The sequence below is a fragment of the Trichoderma gamsii genome (assembly GCF_001481775.2).
Source record: "Trichoderma gamsii strain T6085 chromosome Unknown Scaffold_18.2, whole genome shotgun sequence".
NCBI lineage: Eukaryota > Fungi > Ascomycota > Sordariomycetes > Hypocreales > Hypocreaceae > Trichoderma > Trichoderma gamsii.
Window position 1 is genome coordinate 318,762 of NW_020171355.1, and position 18,162 is coordinate 336,923.

Consider the following 18,162-nt stretch of genomic DNA (forward strand, 5'->3'; position numbering starts at 1 on the left):
CACATCCCAACCAAGCCTGGCACTTTCCATCTAGGTGCACGCGCTCATTAGGGCTCAATACTATTCCGTACCCTGAAAGACCGATCTTCCGCTTCTCTTTTCTCCGCGATGCTGACAACTTCCGGCTGTTTACGGCATGGAAAGAGACAAGACTAGCACATGTAAAAAGGAGAGCTTCAAGGAAGCCAGCCAGTAGAGTTCACGCCAAGGTACATACATGCAGTCTAGGATGGAAATGTCTGGTCCGTATCATCTATCACTTCGGCTTGCTGCACCCTGCACGCCAGTATGCCAGTATGCCGTAAATAGCAGCAGCAGTACGGCAATTGCAATAATACTAGTAGCAGTGTGCGCTTTGGTCCAATATCAAGGAAATAATCCGTGGCATTGCATGATACGCGAGATAAACACCGTCTTATCTAGATTGATTGTCTGCTTACCGCCATTGGGCGATTGGGTAGGTAGTAGCGCATGCATGTATATCACCCGGCTGGCTGTGCTGCAGCACATGAATCCATCCATCCATCTTTTTGTCTAGCAATCAAAAGGGGGACCTGCATGCGGAAGAACAGACGAAACAATGGAGGCAATGATGTCATTTCTTTGCTTCTTTCTTCTTCTCCATCGCCATCAATTGAGCTCACCAGACTTGAGTTTCTAAAAATTGACTCAATTCAGTTCAAATCTCTTCGCTTCTCCTGCGTGAAGCCTTTTCGGGCATGACTTATGACGTGGCATGCACTACGGTGTCTGTCAGACTGGATAATTTACTTACATACAGGCATTCAGAGATGAAGAAAGAAGAAGAAAATGACACTGGTGAGGATATTGCGAATATTGCTAATAGCGGTTGAACCCGTCTCAGCTGTTTCTCAGCTTCTTTGCCTCTCCTATCAGCTTAGATATGCTATATACATTATCACCTTGCCTACTTACCTTACTACTTTTTTTTTTCTTCGCCTAATATAGCCAAAAACCACCTTAAATAATTAATTTTCATATAGATACTTTTTCTTTTTCATTATAGTTACATGCGCCATTCATGATGGCCATACGCGCAATATCTAACTCTGACCTGAAGTTTCATATTTATACCCACCAGATCCAGTAGTTCCGAGATAGGAAATGCCAAGTTTTTCTTACACCCAACTCAAGCACCTCAGCTACATGCATCTACATAATTTATAGCACAGCCAAACAGGGCCAAAAAAAATTGAGAGAAGAAACAGAATATGCTTAGTCATTTTCCTGAATGACACAAACTTAGTTTACTACACAAGCACAGCTCTCATGATATTGTCCATTAACGGCAAAGATCCATCAACCACCATGTAGCGGTTCATCCAAAGCGCTGGCTCTGTTTTGCGGGGTTTCGTGGGGAATCGGCGCTCTGGCGGGGTCGTTTGATAGCCGGAGCCGTTTACGGAGGCTGGCCAGAGTCGTTATCGGACTCTCGCTGATAGCAATGAGGACGCCATATGTAACAGCTTTTCTTAATTTCTCGCCAACACTCATGGATCAGTAGCTGGATCTTTCTTCGTGCTTCTGTGATGCCTTAGTTCATGTGTTTGCGATAACTGAGACCGAAAACAGCAGCCGCCTCCATCATGCTGCTTCTCTCCCCAATCGTCTTGTTAGCAACAGCAGCCCTGCTTGCCGCCATCCAACTCATCCGATGCGTCAGATCGCCTCTAAGCAAAATCCCAGGCCCGACAATCTCCAAATTTACGAGTTTATTCTTCAAATGGAAAGAGATTCATGCCCAAAGAACTGCCTATGTCCACCAGCTTCACCTGCAGTATGGCCCTGTTGTCCGCATAGCCCCCAATGAGGTATCTTTTACGTCCTGGGAGGCGCTCAAGGAGATTTACTGCTCCGGAGGCAGCGGATATGACAAGACTGAATTTTACGACCTTTTCAAGATTTACGGGAGAAGGTGAGAAACCAGGACTTGAGTCTCTCGGAGGAATAGCTTTCTGACTATTGGCTGTTGAATTAGAACCATGTTTACTACGCTGGATAAAGCAGGCGTATGTTCCACTTAGGCACTGAATTGCCCGGATGGTATACATATGCATTAACTGACATGATGTTGAATAGCACGCCAAGCGGAAAAGAATTCTTGCCGACCGCTATGCAAACAGCAACGTCGTGAAAAGTGCATCTGTTGCCGGAGTCCAAGAACGCTCGTCCAAATTTCTGCGACGCTGTGTTTCGTCTCCGGGTGGCGTGGCAGACATTTTTGTAAGTCCTCCGGTTGATAAACTGTAAAAAACATCACGAGGCCTCACAAACTAATGGATTATCTCTAGATGCGTTTGTCTTTCCAAAACCATCATAAGTAACTTACCAGAAGTAAAATTGCTAACCAGTTGGCGTATATATAGCCTTGCATGCATATGCCTGTGACTGCGTCACTCACCACCTATTTCATCCTCATGGAACCGACTGCATTACAAACAAAGACGACGAGGAAATGATGCATCAGGTAGCAGCAGACGACAGCTTGCAGAGCAAGTCAAAACCTCACACTTTCACAAAGCAAAAATTGTATTGACTCAGCTCTGTAGACCGCCTCATCTCGCACTACGTCCCTACGTTGTACCGTCTATTTTCAAAAGTCCTTTACATCTTTGTGAAGCCACGAGAAACCCCCCTGGCAGACGACTACGTGCTGGAAACCAGCCAGATCAGCGGCCCAGCATCCTTCACCCTCATGAGCCGCTTCGAGGAAAAGTCCAGTGACCTCGACTACATCGACAAAGCAGCAGAATGTCTCGACCACATGGCCGCCGGCATCGACACCACCGGCGACGGGCTCTGCTTCCTCCTCTGGGAGCTCTCCCAGCCACGATCCCTCGGCTTCCAGCGCAAGCTCGCAGACGAACTGCACAGGAATCCAGAAGCTCCTCTTGATCGCCTGCCATATCTCGATGCCGTGATCAACGAGGGCCTGCGGTGCTTCCCGCCGATTCCAATGTCCCTGCCGCGGTACGTTCCGCAGGGGGGCCGCTCGATAGACAACTTTTGGCTACCTGAGCAGACGATTGTGAGCTGCCAGGCATATTCGGTTCATCGCCTCAACAGCGAGGTATTTCCGGATGGAGATCGATTCAATCCTGATCGCTGGCTGGAGCAAGAGGGCGATGCAGACCGCAGGCGGATGCAGTTTGCCTTTTCCAACGGAGGCCGAGGCTGTGTTGGAAAGCAGTAAGTTGAATGGCTTTAGGCTCTCTGATTGGCATTCATGAACTTCTCCAGAGCTGACCAAGATTGATTTGTACTTAGCCTCGCTCTTATCGAAATGAAGACACTGCTGCGAGACATCTATTCCAGCTACAGCACCACGCCGCATAAGTCGATGAAGGTGGAGGACATGGCCATGTCGGATCAGCTCATCTCATCGAGGCCCCAGGCCCAGAAATGCCTTCTTCATTTTCACCCACTCGACGTGAGTAGCCATCAGGCAGGTGTATAAAGTACTAATTAAGTACGGAAAGTGTGCTCTCGTGGACATACATGTGGGTGGCACGTGTGCATCATACGTTGGTACTAGTATCTACTAGGCACGACCGAGGTAGTTCGAGCTACCCTACAGCTTTATATATGGCGTCCATTTTTTGAGCAAATGGATATATCAAATGCCTTTTTTGGAAAAAGTTAATTGAGTATTAAAGCATTGAACTCTATAGCTGTAATTGTGATCGATTATATGTACATGTATGTACATGTACGTGTGCCTATACGTGTACACGTGTGGTGGGAGGATTCAATGCTAGGGTTGTGCCCAACGGCAACCACCAAGACTCATCGCGAACGGTATACAGACAGCAATTGGCTGGAGAACTCATGCACATGCACAGTCAAACTTAGTAGCAAGATTTTCGTGCAAGGCTGCAGCGATTGGACTCATCGAAGATCTCCAAAAGCCCTTAAGCCCGAAGTCCGGCAATATGGATATTTGATTCCTTCGCAGTTTCGACAAACACCGAGGGAACTGTATCATCAGTCACACAGCTCCTCCCCAACTCCCTCTTCTCCTCTTGTTCTTCTGACTAATACAAATCAACTACTATTCTGCTACCAATGGGCAAATACGGTGGCGTGATGTTTACTATGCAATGGTATGGGGATTATGGACTATTTTCCATGTGCGTTTGCTTCGAGTCCCGGCTCTCCGCACCAGGGCCTAGGGCATACAGGCATGAGCCGCCGATTCCGTGCCAAGCACCGCTGTAGCAAACGGCTCCATGCAGCCTAGAACGCGCCGCCAATCCGACACGCAGAGCCAGACGGCTTGACCAGCCAGTCTCAGCAGCCCATTCGAGCACACTTTTCGCTGCCATTGCCTCGGTGTATCCGGAGATGTGCCGCGCCCCGTGTCGGCGTAGATGCATGCTAGACTTCCCGTCCTCTGTAACTTTTTGCGCTAGAGAAGCCGAGGGCGCTGAAGACGCCGCAAGTGTGCCTGTCCCACTGCTGCTTTAGTGGATATGGACCCTTCTGCAGCGCCGCGGTGCACTAAAGTGCAAAGCAAAAACACCTGAGCACAGAAATTTTCTGAAAAATTCCGCGCTTGCTGACAACTTTTGCCCCCACCTGCATCTCGGCCTGATTCAAAATCCTGGTAGCCTCTTTATATTCTTTCTCCTTCCCTCCTTCTCTTCTTCCTTTTCCCCTCATCCAACTCGACGACTCCGTATCGACTCCGTCAGATACTGCATCTGCCAGAATCTCCGAGCTTCTCGATCACCGCCATCTGCCAGGCCTGCTGACTGTCTCATCGGTCGCAGCGCACCTCTTTTCTACAGCGAACTGTTCGCCTCCAACTGAAAACACACTCAATCAGCCGCACTTACCCGCAGAGCCATCTGTCATCTTTTCTTCATAAGTCTTCTCTAGATTGTCTGCTTCTTCACCAGCATTCTGCCCACTTAGCAGTCCATTGCCTGTCCCAAGCTGTTTATGTATCAGCACGATTCCGCCACCGTATCCAGACGTTTCTTCACGCTGCAGTTATTTCGCATACCGCGGAAACCTAGCAGTCCCGATATCAGATCCGACGGTTGATATTGGCCTCGATTTCAGAGTTCATGCCTGTCCCACTGCAGTCCAGAATCTGTCCGGTCCTCCCTATGTTCAGTACGCATAACTGTTGAACTTTTTCAGTTCCCTTCGTCCTCGACTCGCCCGCTATATCCAGCGTCAAGAACTAAAAACTACGCCTCGAGTCGCTTCATGCCGATATCTTTCGTCACAAACGTAATCATTTAGCCCACAAGCCCTCAAGACCTCGTCTCGTCACTTAAAAACCACAATATCCAAGTCTTCAGAAAAATAAACCTTTTACAACCGTCATCATGGCTCTCGTCAACGTTCGTCGCGATGTCAGCGATGCCTTCTACCGCTACAAGATGGAGCGCATCCAGACCAAGATTGAAGGCAAGGGTAACGGTATCAAGACCGTTGTCGTCAACTTGTCCAGCGTCGCTCAGTCTCTTGCTCGCCCTGGTTCCTATGTCATCAAGTACTTTGGTTTCGAGCTTGGTGCTCAGACCAACATTGACCCCAAGGACGACCGTTGGATCATCAACGGCGCCCACGATGCTGCCAAGCTGCAGGACCATCTCGATGGCTTCATCAACAAATTCGTCCTCTGCAAGAAATGCAAGAACCCTGAGACCGATGTCATCATCAAAGATGATCACATCATCCTCGATTGCAAGGCTTGCGGTCAGCGCACCGACGTTGACCTCCGCTTGAAGCTTAGTGGATTCATCCTTAAGAACCAGCCCAAGAAGGGCAAGAAGGACAAGGCTGAGCGCCGAGCTGCCAAAAAGGCCAAGCAGAATGGCCATGCCAAGGAGAATGGCGCCGGCAGCGGCGAAGATGGCTCTGAGCACGGCTCCAACGAGACTGGCGACAACGAGGCCGACGTCGGCAGCGATGACGAGTTCCAAAAAGTCCAGGCCGAGGCAATTACCGCTGCCAACGCTGAACACGAGATCAAGGATGATGAGTGGGCTGTCGACATGAGCGCGGAAGCCGTCAAGGCCCGCCAAGCACAGCTGCCCGGCGAGCTCAAGCAGAAGCTCAACATTGGCGGCGACGACGAAGACGAGGACGGCGAGGGTGGTGGCAACACCGTCTACGACGACCTTGGCAACTGGATTGTCCAGGAGGCTGAAGAGAAGGGTGGCGTTGACAAGGTCGACTCCATCAACATTTATGTCAAGGCCAAGGAGCTTGGCATCGAGAACAAGCACCGATCTGTTCTCGTTCTGGTGCAGACCGTCTTTGACAAGAACATCCTTGCCCAGATTCCCAAGCGCGCAAGCATGCTTAAACAGGTACGCTATTCCGTCCTCCATTGATTCCCCTACCAACTATGTTCTTCTTTGACTAATTTTGCCACTCACAGTTTGTTACGTCTGAGAAGCATGAAAAGGCCCTGCTCGGTGGCACTGAGCGCCTCGTCGGCACCCTCAGCAAGGAGCACCCCGAATTGCTGCAGCAAGTCGCCAAGATCCTGCAGCTGTACTATGAGCATGATCTTGCTACCGAGGAAGTCCTCATCCCCTGGGGCTCCAAGGCCAGCAAGAAGTACGTCGACGTTGCTACTTCTCGCAAGGTCCGCAAGGCTGCTGAGCCCTTTATCAACTGGCTCAAGGAGGCCGAAGAGGAGGAATCCTCTGAAGAGGACGAGTAAAATCGCCTCTTGTTCCTCCTTTGACATGCCCATTGCTTTTTAGCGTGCTATTTTTCTCTTATCATTTGCTAGATTGGAATTTGATGATATGGGAAGTGAACAATAGCTGGGTAGTTGTCGAGGGGAGTTGACACTGAAATAAGCTCCTTTTTGTTTTTATATAGGCATAATACATTGTTACATGTATTGAACTTGTAGGACAAACGGACTTTGTAGGTGGTATCACTAGGTAGATTGCTTCTTTTGAAATCATACAGTCCACTCACTTCTTGCTCTCTCCGCAATGATGTATGATATGTGAATTTGTGTCACACGTGCTATATCATCAATGTATTTGGTATCCTGCTTCTGATTCCCTAGGGTATCTCTTCGAACCCGACTTGCCAGCACTGTCTTAAAATACTCATTTAAAAATAATAATAAAAAAACAAAAAGCTTGTATCCCATCTGAAGCCCATGCCGTCATTTTAAACCACAATAAAAGCTGGAAAAAAAAAAAACAAGGAAGTCTGTGCAAATCCGGCCGTCGGTTTATGCCTTACTATTGCACGTTGCCGTCAGCAGCCGATGGTGCATCTTCCATGTTCGCATCGCCATTGGCTGGGGTCTCTTCTTCTTCTTCCTCGGCTTTTTCAGTTTCAGTGGCCTTTTCCGCGTAAATGAATTCTCCAACGCTGGTGGCCGTTTCTTCGAGGTTGTCGTTGTCTACAATGACAGTGTCATATAGCTCATTCATTTTGGACTCGTCAAAGGTTTCGTCTGTGGAGGATTTGATGAATATGTAGCGGGCTGAGAAGTCCATGTCCTTGGCGAATTGGGCGGCCTGGTAGCATATATACATTAGTGACTGACTGGATGATAAAACGGTGGCATCTTTTCTTTACTTACCTCGACATCAAGCTCAATGACAGGCACTTTGCCCGTTTCAACGATAGCTTCGACAGCCTTGCTGCTTGTGCCATAGTCCACTCCATCACGAGTTGTATACTCGACCAATCGGTCGCCGTCTCGCAGCTGATTAAACTCCTGGGCTTTGACAAAGTGGAAGGTCTTACCATTGACCTCTCCATCCTCAGGCTCGCGCACGGCATGGCGTACCACAGGGGCGAATACTCCCTTGTGCAGATCCATGAGTGCAGTCTTTAGCGATGAGATGTCGATGCCAGATGACGCAGACAGAATGATGGGGTCGCGATTCTTGGGCATGTCGTCCTCGCTCGCGGTTGGCTCGGTGTCCTCTTCGTCTTCAGCCCCTTCGACATCGTCCTCAAAAATGAGGTTGATCTTCTTCGGGTCATCGAGCTTATCAAAGGCCGCCAACTTGAATCTCGATGCTATCCGGAGGGCTCTCCAGCTCTTGCTTGCTTTGCCTGCAACGGCTGCGGCCTTTGTATCGCTGTTGGTCGGCATCTCAATCTCAAAGTCGTCGTCTGCGATTTTGCTCTTGAACGCATCTAGCTCGGGCAGCTGGTACCGCTCCGAATCCTTCAGCTTATCCAGTGCCGAAGTTTCGTCCTCGTTTGCGAGAAAATCGAGGGGTACCGCGTTGAGAGGATTTGGCCGCAGCCGCTTGCTGGTTGCCATGCGCTGGGCGGCTTCCTTTGCCTCGACGAAGCCTTTGGCCGATACTGGGTCGCGCTGGATGGGCGGGCAACTGGCCATCTTCCAAAAGACCCAGTTCTTGTCCCTAGCTAGCACTGTTTCTACCATGCGAAAAAAGTATGGCCCATCAGCGCCCTGCCTGAGATAGTCTGAAATCACCTTTTTGATATCGGCAGCCCACTTGGTCTAGAGAAAGGAAACAGTAAGTATGTGGATATTGAGTGTTGTCAAAGGTGGAATTGGAATTCTCTTACATTTTCTTCATTCAGCTGGCCATGATATATGACGGACTTGTTAGAGATGTTGATGTTTGTTCGTTTCTCTCTTTCTTCTTTTGATAGGGATAGGAGAAAGTCTGTGATGATGAGGGCCTGAACAAGGACGTGTCGCCGGAACGAGAGATCGCTAATCTGTAGTGGATTTTATTGTTAGAGGCTTGCCAATGCGGGCACAGGGTGGCTATGGCGATACTTGCCTCAAGCTGAAACAAGTCCTTACTCGTAAGGTATTTGGGATTAAACGCCTCTGGAAGCGTCTCGGTTCCATCGTCATCCCTCTTTCTCTTGAGAGTTCGCTTGAGGTTCTCCATGGACTTTGATGTATACAAGCTGTCGTCATGGATCGCCTGGAAAGCCTTGATGGTCAATTCTAGGCTGCTTTTGAACTTTGTAAAATTGGCCACGTCAAACAGCTTCAAGGGTTGGCTGAAGCTTTCTTGTAAAGCCCAGAATAGAGGATAGAGTGTATCAGAATCTGGCGCTTGCGCTTTGTTTGAATCTTGAGCTCCGTTCTTTGCACCGGCTTTGGGAGCGCTCGATTCCTTTGGCGTTTCTGCCTGGGCATCAACTTCCATTTTGCCGTCGTCATCTTCCGGTGTTTCGAAAGATGTCACATTCTCGACATGATATTCTCCTCGTAGATTGACGGAGCTTCTGTCTCCCAGCGGGAAGCTCTGAAACATAAAAATGAATACTCGTCCGCAGAAAGCTGTGTCCTCAGCGCGAGAGAGCCTTCGCAACAGCTCGTTGCAGCTTCGAAGAATAACAAGATTCTTCTGTTTAAAGTGCTTGGCCGTGATGCGCTCTCGCCTTGATTCAAGAAAGTCGAATATTATGCGGCATCCCGCGATCGTCTGGCTGTCGAGAAGCTCCTCCACGAGCCAAAAGAGGAGAGCTGGATCGCATTGGCCATCGTCGGAGAGTATCGATAGAATATCCAGCAAATTCCACATCCGCACAAATTTGGGGCTATCAATTGACGTTGTCGCCTTCATGGATTAGTGTCTGGAGGGGCTCGAACAGAGGTTGTTTGTCGGCTTACGATTAGCTTGCTGAAGGAATCGCGAGCCGCTGTTTCGACGACGGCGAACTGTCGAGATCTGAGCGAGTCTTGGGGCGCATTGCTTTCAGAGCCCGCAATGCTAGAGCGGGCAAGCGAAGAGGAGACTCGATCGTAGATGTTGGCAAAGTCGGATTTCGAGAGAGCCGGCTCGATGGTCGCCGCCTCTTTCGCAGCAGAGGCTTCGTCGAGCAGCTCATTCAGAAGCTCCCCAAACGCGCTCACAGCGGAGACGCCTGGGTTCTCGAGGTCGAGGGCCGGCATCGCGAAAGATTCGGATTTTAAACTCTAAAGCGAGGCCCAAGTCAACCCGTGTCGAGTTGCCGACACGGATGGCTGGATCGCCGCGATGCGAGCGCGATCGTTGAAAGAAGGCGAAGCCGAGTTTAGTCGGAATTAAGGGGCGTGAATCTGGGCGTGGATAAATTTGGCAGAGGCGAGATTGCGAAGGTTGCGTTGCCAGCGATTCGTCGTCTGTAAAAGAAAGTTTAAGTTGAGTCGCGAATTACTCGAAGGTGAGGCGAGAAGGCTGAGACTAGAGATGCCCGCATGGTTCCATGCTGCTGCAGGTACACAAGTCAGCCGCAAGCGTTGCATACACAGGGCGGTACTAGCTGCCAAAAGATACCTGGCAAGACGTACGTGCAACTGCCGCTCAGTGGGTCCAGCTCGCGCAAGGCTGAAATTTTGTGCACAGGGAACGTCGCCAGGCGTGGACGCAACTTCGGCTGCGCATGTATGCCCACTCTGTCCTGGAAAAAAGCTCCTCCTGCACCCTCTAACTAGTCCATCAGCTTTTGGACGCCAGGCCGGATCTCTCAACCAGCTCATGACGCGACTATAGCCTCACAATGCCTACCGCGAAGCGATCCAGAGGCACCGGCGCCGGCAGAGCAGCAGCGACACGTCCGCCGCCAAAGGACACCGCAGACGGCCGTCCAACGCCCGCAGAGGTGGAGGAGCAGGAGCACCAGTTTGTGCAGATTGCGCGGAAGCACTGGCTGAAGCCTGGCAAGAAGACTGCCAAGGTCAAGGTCAAGAATGACGTGGTCAAGCAGGGCATCTGGGATGTTTTGGAGCAGGATGGCTTCTCATATAAGCTGCTGCTGCTGCTGGAGAGCTTACAGACATTGGAGAAGTATGCTTTCCTTTGGAATTAGGGGATTTAAGCTGTTTTAGAGTTGTTTTAACGCGTTGTTATAGCTACCTATGGCCTGGATATTCCGACGAGTCGTCCAACCATCATGTCCTCATATTAGCTTTGATCTGCAACGTCAAGAGGCGTGAGCACCTCGAAACATGGAGTGAGTCTGACTGGTCAGCCAAGTTGAAGCTACGTCTAACGTGAATCAAATGATAGAAATCTTCGAGGAGAGACCCGACGACTTTTCGTCCCTGTTCCGCCGCATTCTATCCATGACCCTCGACCGCACATTGTCTACGACCTTGCGAACGCACCTCCTCTGCTTCCTCATCTATGCCTTCCAGAGCCTCGATTGCACCATTGTGAGAAAGGAATGTGCTCCTTTGGTATCAATTGGCATCTGGCATAACCTATCTACTGAGAAGCGCCAAGAGGCCCATCTCGACTCCTCCCCGCATCTTAGAAAAGCTTGGAGAGCTGCCCAAAAACGATATGATGCGGCAGATGAGGCCACCAAAGCGCGGCTACGGTTCGAGCGTTCGTGGTTGTACACCCTCATTCTTGATTTTACCAACCAACTGTACGACGAGAGTGGCCAGTCAGACCAGACGCTTCTTTACTGTGAACGATTCACCGAGTTTATATCTGATCTGCAGAGCCAACTGCCTACTCGGCGATATGTCAATTCCCTAGTCCAAGACTTGCATCTCGTTCCTTTGATGAGGCTGTCTCCGCTTTATAACGACGTGTCTAGCGCTCTGCTGCGTGATCTTCACGCTCTTCTCTCTCACTACACATTCTTTGCCATTGATGACCAGACTGGCATACAGTTGAACCGAACAGAGGCCTTTGATAGGCATTGCACATTACTCGGCAAGCTTCAGCGGATTGCCTTGAAGCATTTCAAAGATAAGCTCACCATCCTGGCTCTGTCAAATTACGGCGCAGTTGATAAGCGAGAGGAGTTGGTATCACATCTTGAGCCTCTGTCCGATGGCGAGCTGCTGGAGCTGGTGAATCTTTTGGATCTCAGGTCCACATACCCTGATAGTTTCAATGTGGCCATTGATCGCAAATTTCTCATCGAGTTTCTCCTGACTACTTTTGAGCGAAAGAAGACCTTCCAGGAAGTTGCTCAGAGAATAAGCTTGGTTCCAAGCGAAGACACCCTGTTTGATGAGGGCTTTCAACGGGCAGATTCCTACGACGGCTCACATCCTCTAGCCCTCCCAAAGCTGAATCTGCAGTATCTTTCGGTTGGTGATTTTCTCTGGAGGGCACTGGTACTCTATCGCTGCGAGTCGTTCTATGGGATCCGCAAGGATATCGAGGCTGCGCTGCGCCGTCTTCGACCAGAAAGCAGACGGCCTGGTGAAACACACTTTGCGGGCTTCTCAAAAATGGCGATGCCAATTGCTAAACCGACAATACTAGAAGTCGTTCCTGCTCTCGTTGGAGACGATAAACCGTCTGTAGTTCGGGCTGAAGTATCCTTTGATGTGAAACGCTTAGGAGACGGTGTGCGCAGAGAGTGGGACACACTTCGTCCAGGCGATGTCGTCTTTTTGCTAGCAGTCCAGCCCCCTGCATCCAGCCAAGGAGTAACCAATGGCAGTTCAACCCAGTCAGAAGCTAATAAGGCCGGCGTCCTGGCGGTACGAACTGCTGAAGTTGTTCAGATCACGGACGACAGAGGCCGTCACACTAGAGAAAGGGGAGAACGCCTGGATCCAAAACGGCGCATTCAGCTCAAGCTAGATTCGGCAACTTACGCCCATGATGCTGAGCAAGCCGCGGTGGGTAAGCCCGATGTCTATGCAGGCATTAACTTGCTGCTCAGGCGGAACAAGAGGGAGAACAATTTTAAACCTGTTTTGGAAGCTATCCGCACCCTTGTCTTATCCGATATGCCACTACCTTCATGGCTTTATGAAGTGTTTTTGGGTTATGGCGACCCAGCTGGCGCCCACTACAAGAACCTGCCGAATAGGCTCAAGACAATCGACTACAGAGACACATTTTTGGGCTGGCAGCATCTTGTTGAAAGCTTGCCTGGAAAGACGGTTGAGCCGGGTGATGATGTAACTGGCAGTTTTGGACCGCCATATGTACTTGAAGCAGTCGACAAAGCAGAAGAGCCTCAGGGTGGCAAGCCATCCAAAAAGCGACGGCGCGATTTGGAACCGGCACTGCTGTCAGAGGTAGAAACTCTCAAGGTTTCCACCTACAAGCCTCCCAACAATGGCCCTTATCCCTTTGATGCGCCAAAGCAAAACGCTGTGAGGTTTACTGCTGCTCAAATCGAGGCCATCATGTCTGGATCTCAACCTGGATTGACCGTCGTTGTCGGACCCCCAGGCACAGGCAAGACCGATGTCGCTACACAAATCATAAACAACATTTACCATAACTTTCCGAACCAAAAGACATTGCTTATCGCCCATAGTAACCAGGCTCTCAACCAACTCTTTTCTAAAATCATTGCACTGGACATCGACGAAAGACACCTATTACGTCTCGGTCACGGCGAGGAAGATTTGGACACTGAAGGCAGCTTCAGCAAGTATGGTCGCGTCGAGTCCTTTTTGGACAACAGGGACAGGTTTCTTTTTGAGGTTAAGAAGCTGGCAGAAAGCTTGGGGGCTCCAGGAGCACATGAAAACTCGGCTGAAACCGCAGGGTATTTCAACGTTGCTTATGTAGAGCCAGCCTGGGCCAAGTTTCTTCTGGTAGCAGAGTCCGACGCGTCTAGCGCGGCTGACATTGTCCAGCATTTCCCTTTTCACGCTTACTTTGCGGATGCTCCTCAGCCCCTATTCCCCGAGGAAGCAGACCGAGCACAAGTCCTGGATATTGCTCAGGGATGTTACCGCCACATTTCCAAGATCTTTTCTGAGCTGGCAGACATCCGGCCCTTTGAGATCCTGCGACGTGAGAAGGACAAGGCCAACTATCTCCTCACTAATGAAGCTCGCATTGTTGCAATGACAACCACCCACGCGGCCATCAGGAGAGGTGAGATTGCGGCACTCGGCTTTCACTATGACAATGTTGTTATGGAAGAAGCGGCACAAATTACCGAGATTGAGACGTTCATTCCCCTTGCAATGCAAAAGCCTGTAGACGGGCAACTGCCACTGCAACGAGTCGTATTATGCGGAGACCATTTCCAAAACTCGCCCGTTATCCAGAGCTTGGCGTTCCGACACTATGCCAACCTGGAACAGTCGCTATTCTCACGACTGGTCCGGCTTGGTGTGCCCACGGTGACCTTGGATCAACAAGGTCGTGCTCGGCCATCCATCGCCAAGCTGTACGAGTGGCGGTACCCCAAGCTCGACAGCCTTCCCGACGTACAGACCAACCCAGAGTTCTTGCGGGCCAATGCTGGCTTCAAATACGACTTCCAATTCATTAATGTTCCTGACTACAAGGGCAAGGGTGAAGCGGAACCGACGCCGCACTTTATTCAGAATCTTGGTGAGGCTGAATACGCGGTGGCCATTTACCAATACATGCGGCTCCTAGGATACCCGGCCGAAAAGATTAGCATACTTACAACATATGCTGGCCAAAAGGCTCTGGTGCGAGACGTGCTCTCCCACCGATGTGCTTCGAGTCCCATTTTTGGTCTGCCCAAGGCTGTTGCTACAGTCGACAAATACCAGGGAGAACAAAACGACTGTGAGTTGTCTTTTGTTCCATCGCTAACTTGTGAGAAATCAAAAACTAACAGAGTCTCTAGACATTATTCTTTCACTGACTCGCACGTCACGAGTGGGCTATCTCCGCGACGTCCGTCGTATGACTGTGGCCTTTTCTCGCGCCAGACTTGGACTCTACGTTCTTGGACGCCGAGAGGTGTTTGAAGCCTGCCCTGAGCTTCGACCGGCTTTCGACGTGCTTTTACAACGCCCGGATAAACTAATGCTAGTGACAGGGGAGCTGTACGGAGCTGAACGGCAAAACACAGAAGAAGACGGCCCAGTAGAGGGTGAAGTCGCCATGGAGGGCGTTGAGCACATAGGGCAGTATGTATTTGAAATGACGCAAACCAAGATCAACCAGCTACAGGCAGAGCAAGGCTTGCTGATGGAATCTATGACAATCGACGACGCGGGCGAGGAGGGACAGGGTGGCTATTACGATGAGGAAGAAGACAAAGCTCTAGAACCGGATATTCTTGAAGTCCGAGAGGGAGAGGCGAATTAGGGATTGCAGTTTCCAGGGACGTGGAATCATACCAACTTGAACAGAACAGGATAGAAGTAATGAAAGGAAAAGGGACATTTGAGTAACATGAAAGGATTTGACAAAGGAACGAGCCATGATTTTGAAAACTTCTTTTGGTTTTGTCTTTGGCCGAAAGGGGCTTCTACCATTTTTCATATATCGAATATACTTTTAGACAATGGCAGAAAGAAACAAGCGTGTGTTTTCCTTTTTTTTCCGGGCTGTTGGAGATTGATGCACATGTGATTGCATGGGGGCGAGACAGTGCGTCATTGGAGGCGGATGATCTGCGACTTGCAGATGGTATAAAGTACCTATATGATGAACGCTCTGCTTCTTTGGACTTGTATGGAGAGGGGCAGTTCGTTTTATATAAATGAGAATCTACTTTGCCATTTGTGAAAAATGAAGAGGGATAAGAAAGACTGGAAATATATTAGTGTTGTTCTTTGAGTATGTACTTATGATCGATTGGTGCTATTGAAGATAGAATGGAACATATGCTTTCTTTCGCTCAACTACCCGCATAGATCAGTTGTACAGTCTATCGCATTAAATCTACAATATGAACTGTCAAGGATCGTGTCTCAGTACAAAACACGCACATCTTTCCCATTTCACCAATCAGCGGGTTATTCCTTCGTACCGGAACATCGGTCACAGTGGCCGCATGGCATCGTCATCAGCAGCGGCACTTGCCGACTTGGGCCTTTTCCGGAAGCAAATTGTCTCGACGAAGAGTCACTTCACTTGTAAGCCAAGAATTCTCGGATTTCAATCAGGTGATGAGGAATGGCTGCCTCTCGCCATTTTGTTTGGTGGCACAAAGGCGAATATGGTTTTTGTGATGCTGCGTTTGGGTGGTACTGCTCTTGGTTCGGAGATACACTCTGTATCAAGGAGCACGCAGAAAAATGGCCAGTAAAATCCAGTGCCATTTACTAATCGGTCTTTGTCTTTGTATAGTCATTAGCATCAATCTCATTATACTACTTGTATTCCCCTACTGATATCAACTTTGAAAATGAAAGCTTCTTAGGGCATTAATACTAGTACTACTAGTAGAACCTGGAGGTACCTACCTACTCTGTACGTTTATGCGTGGCTAGACAGTGCCGCACATTGGATGATTTCGCACTGTATTCAAGAAAACGCCACTAAAAAATTCTAGCACGGGTTTGGGGAAACAATCGGCGCTCTCTAAATTTTTTTTTTTTTGCTGTTATACTTACGCCCCGGTGTGTCTTTCACACAACTCTTTTTTTTGTTTGCTCCCTTCGCATGTAGTGAAATGAGGGTGGCTTTTTTCTTAGCGGGCGACTACGTACGTGTAGAACGATAGTCTGTATCCGGGGCGGGCCCTCGTAATTTCGTTTGAGAGCAGTTTCTAGCACTCTGACGATAGGCTACTACTACTACTACTACTACTACTACTACTGCTGCTGCTGCTGCTGCTTCAGCTTTTAATTGTATATATGCATGGTAATTCAATGCTTGTATGTATAGGCTAATTGCTTTATTCAGCTACAGCTGGAGTGTTGGATAATAGGCTGGGCAACTTTTTCTTTTCTCTTCAGTGCTATCAGCGGCGGGACAAGCCGTTTTGTTTGCGAGAAATCTATTCGTAGCCTAGCTAAGAATGATCATTCGGCCATTCTCTCCTTGCATCTCTTCTTTATTTCCTCAACAGAGAAATCGCCTCGTCAAAATACAACAAACAGATGGCGATGGGCGCTGTGGCTGATGGCGGGGTTCATCAAAAAGTTTCCAGGTACCAGGTACCATTCGCCTCTCTTTCAGCCACAGCTGCAAACGTCGTCAGCCTTGACTTTGCTTTGAACGGAGCCTGTCACAAGGAGTAATTTCGGAGTTGATGCTGTGATTTCTATTCCTGTCTTTCTATTCTTTTCTTTCTCTTTGTTCATCTTCATAATTGTCCATCCATCTTTTAGACTACAACTCTTTGACGCTCCGGCACATAATCAAGTACATACAAGTAGCCTGGTTCTGTTTGGTGAAGCTACTAGATCCACGTAGACGCAGGGAGATTCAGGCAGCATCACAAAAGCCGATCTTACGGGGCACCCCAGGATTCATCATGAAAAAGTGGTCATGCATAGTGAGCTGTTACACGATTATTCATCCGGGCTCTCCCTTGTCTGTGAGACCGCTCCGTACTTCTCTCAATGTGGCTCAGCTAGTTCGGAGTTTAGATGCCTTGCCACCAAAACCGGGAGCGGTGCATATGGAGATAAGAAGTTTATTCGGCTGCCCTGCAGAAAATCTATATGGTTACGTCTTAGGACTTTTCAAGTATGGAGTGATGGCCATACTCAGAGCCTGCTCAAACTCGCTTGACTCACAGGTGGCTGCTATGACTCCCAACCAGGGCTGGGATGCTTTGAAAAGTATCACATGCCAAGCCTTGTTTGTGCCCTGTGGCGGCGTGGTCTTTCATCAACGCCACATGCAGAAACGAGCACTTTGTTTTGTGCGATAAGACAAAAACGGCTCTACCATGTATTGTCATGGCTTGTTCTAGTCCATGGATCTTCTTTTTGTGTTCTTTGACCCTTTGGCACAATGCCTGTCAAGGTAGGTATCTACCAAATGCTTGTACTCCGCAAGAGCCTTATCGGAGCTAGAAGCCACTAGCGGCCTAGGGTTGATGCTGGGCTGAGGTCAAAGTCACGTGGTGATAACGCCAACTACATGTCTACCTCCATTACGAAAGACACAGCATGATGGAAGAAGATTGTAACTGAAGGGCGCTTGGGATGATATCTGGATGTCGGGAACAGTGAAAGAGGGACGGGAAAGATAGTGACTGCATCATGGAACCGGCAGGACCTGGCAGTGAACACGAGCAGCAGCAGCAGGGAGCGGCAGTGAGATGGTACCTCGTAGTGCTACTGGTTCAGAGTTTCTGACCTGCGTCAAAGATCCATCGGGCATATCCACAAGTCTCTCATTTCCCCCGGTGATACGAAGCAGGCGGACAAACGGCCGTGTGTTGGGTCTGTTTGCGAGAAAGAAGAGGCCGCAGTGGATCTTCAAAAATAGAAGCGGCAATGAAAGAAAACAAAAGCTGTCTGTTGAACGCGTTTAATAACTAGATAGATGCCGAGGTGGGGAC

The 18,162-nt window shown here is 49.4% G+C and overlaps 5 protein-coding genes across 5 annotated transcripts; 3 read left to right on the plus strand and 2 right to left on the minus strand.

The window, feature by feature from the left end:
• Positions 1-1,607: 1,607 nt before the first annotated feature.
• TGAM01_v205705 (cytochrome P450) lies at positions 1,608-3,566 on the plus strand (the record flags this gene model as incomplete). Its single annotated transcript, XM_018801007.1, has 6 exons — positions 1,608-1,936; positions 2,000-2,030; positions 2,101-2,248; positions 2,571-3,210; positions 3,289-3,451; positions 3,501-3,566. The coding sequence occupies 6 exons, from the start codon at positions 1,608-1,610 to the stop codon at positions 3,564-3,566; spliced, it is 1,377 nt and encodes a 458-aa protein (XP_018665839.1).
• A 1,794-nt stretch (positions 3,567-5,360) lies between these two features.
• Positions 5,361-6,709, plus strand: TGAM01_v205706 (translation initiation factor 5; the record flags this gene model as incomplete). Its single annotated transcript, XM_018801006.1, has 2 exons — positions 5,361-6,350; positions 6,422-6,709. 2 exons carry the CDS (start codon positions 5,361-5,363, stop codon positions 6,707-6,709), a joined length of 1,278 nt encoding a protein of 425 aa, XP_018665838.1.
• Positions 6,710-7,250: 541 nt separating this feature from the next.
• TGAM01_v205707 (hypothetical protein) lies at positions 7,251-9,913 on the minus strand (the record flags this gene model as incomplete). The annotated part of the gene is made up of 4 exons (XM_024549689.1): positions 7,251-7,532; positions 7,598-8,400; positions 8,810-9,578; positions 9,632-9,913. The coding sequence occupies 4 exons, from the start codon at positions 9,911-9,913 to the stop codon at positions 7,251-7,253; spliced, it is 2,136 nt and encodes a 711-aa protein (XP_024405547.1).
• A 587-nt stretch (positions 9,914-10,500) lies between these two features.
• On the plus strand, positions 10,501-15,005 carry TGAM01_v205708 (hypothetical protein; the record flags this gene model as incomplete). The annotated part of the gene is made up of 4 exons (XM_018801004.2): positions 10,501-10,787; positions 10,853-10,953; positions 11,010-14,477; positions 14,539-15,005. The coding sequence occupies 4 exons, from the start codon at positions 10,501-10,503 to the stop codon at positions 15,003-15,005; spliced, it is 4,323 nt and encodes a 1,440-aa protein (XP_018665836.1).
• A 2,204-nt stretch (positions 15,006-17,209) lies between these two features.
• Positions 17,210-17,429, minus strand: TGAM01_v205709 (hypothetical protein; the record flags this gene model as incomplete). Its single annotated transcript, XM_024549690.1, has 2 exons — positions 17,210-17,310; positions 17,390-17,429. Coding segments are annotated over 2 exons (141 nt in total), but the record flags the coding sequence as incomplete, so codon positions are not given.
• Between the last annotated feature and the right edge of the window lie 733 nt (positions 17,430-18,162).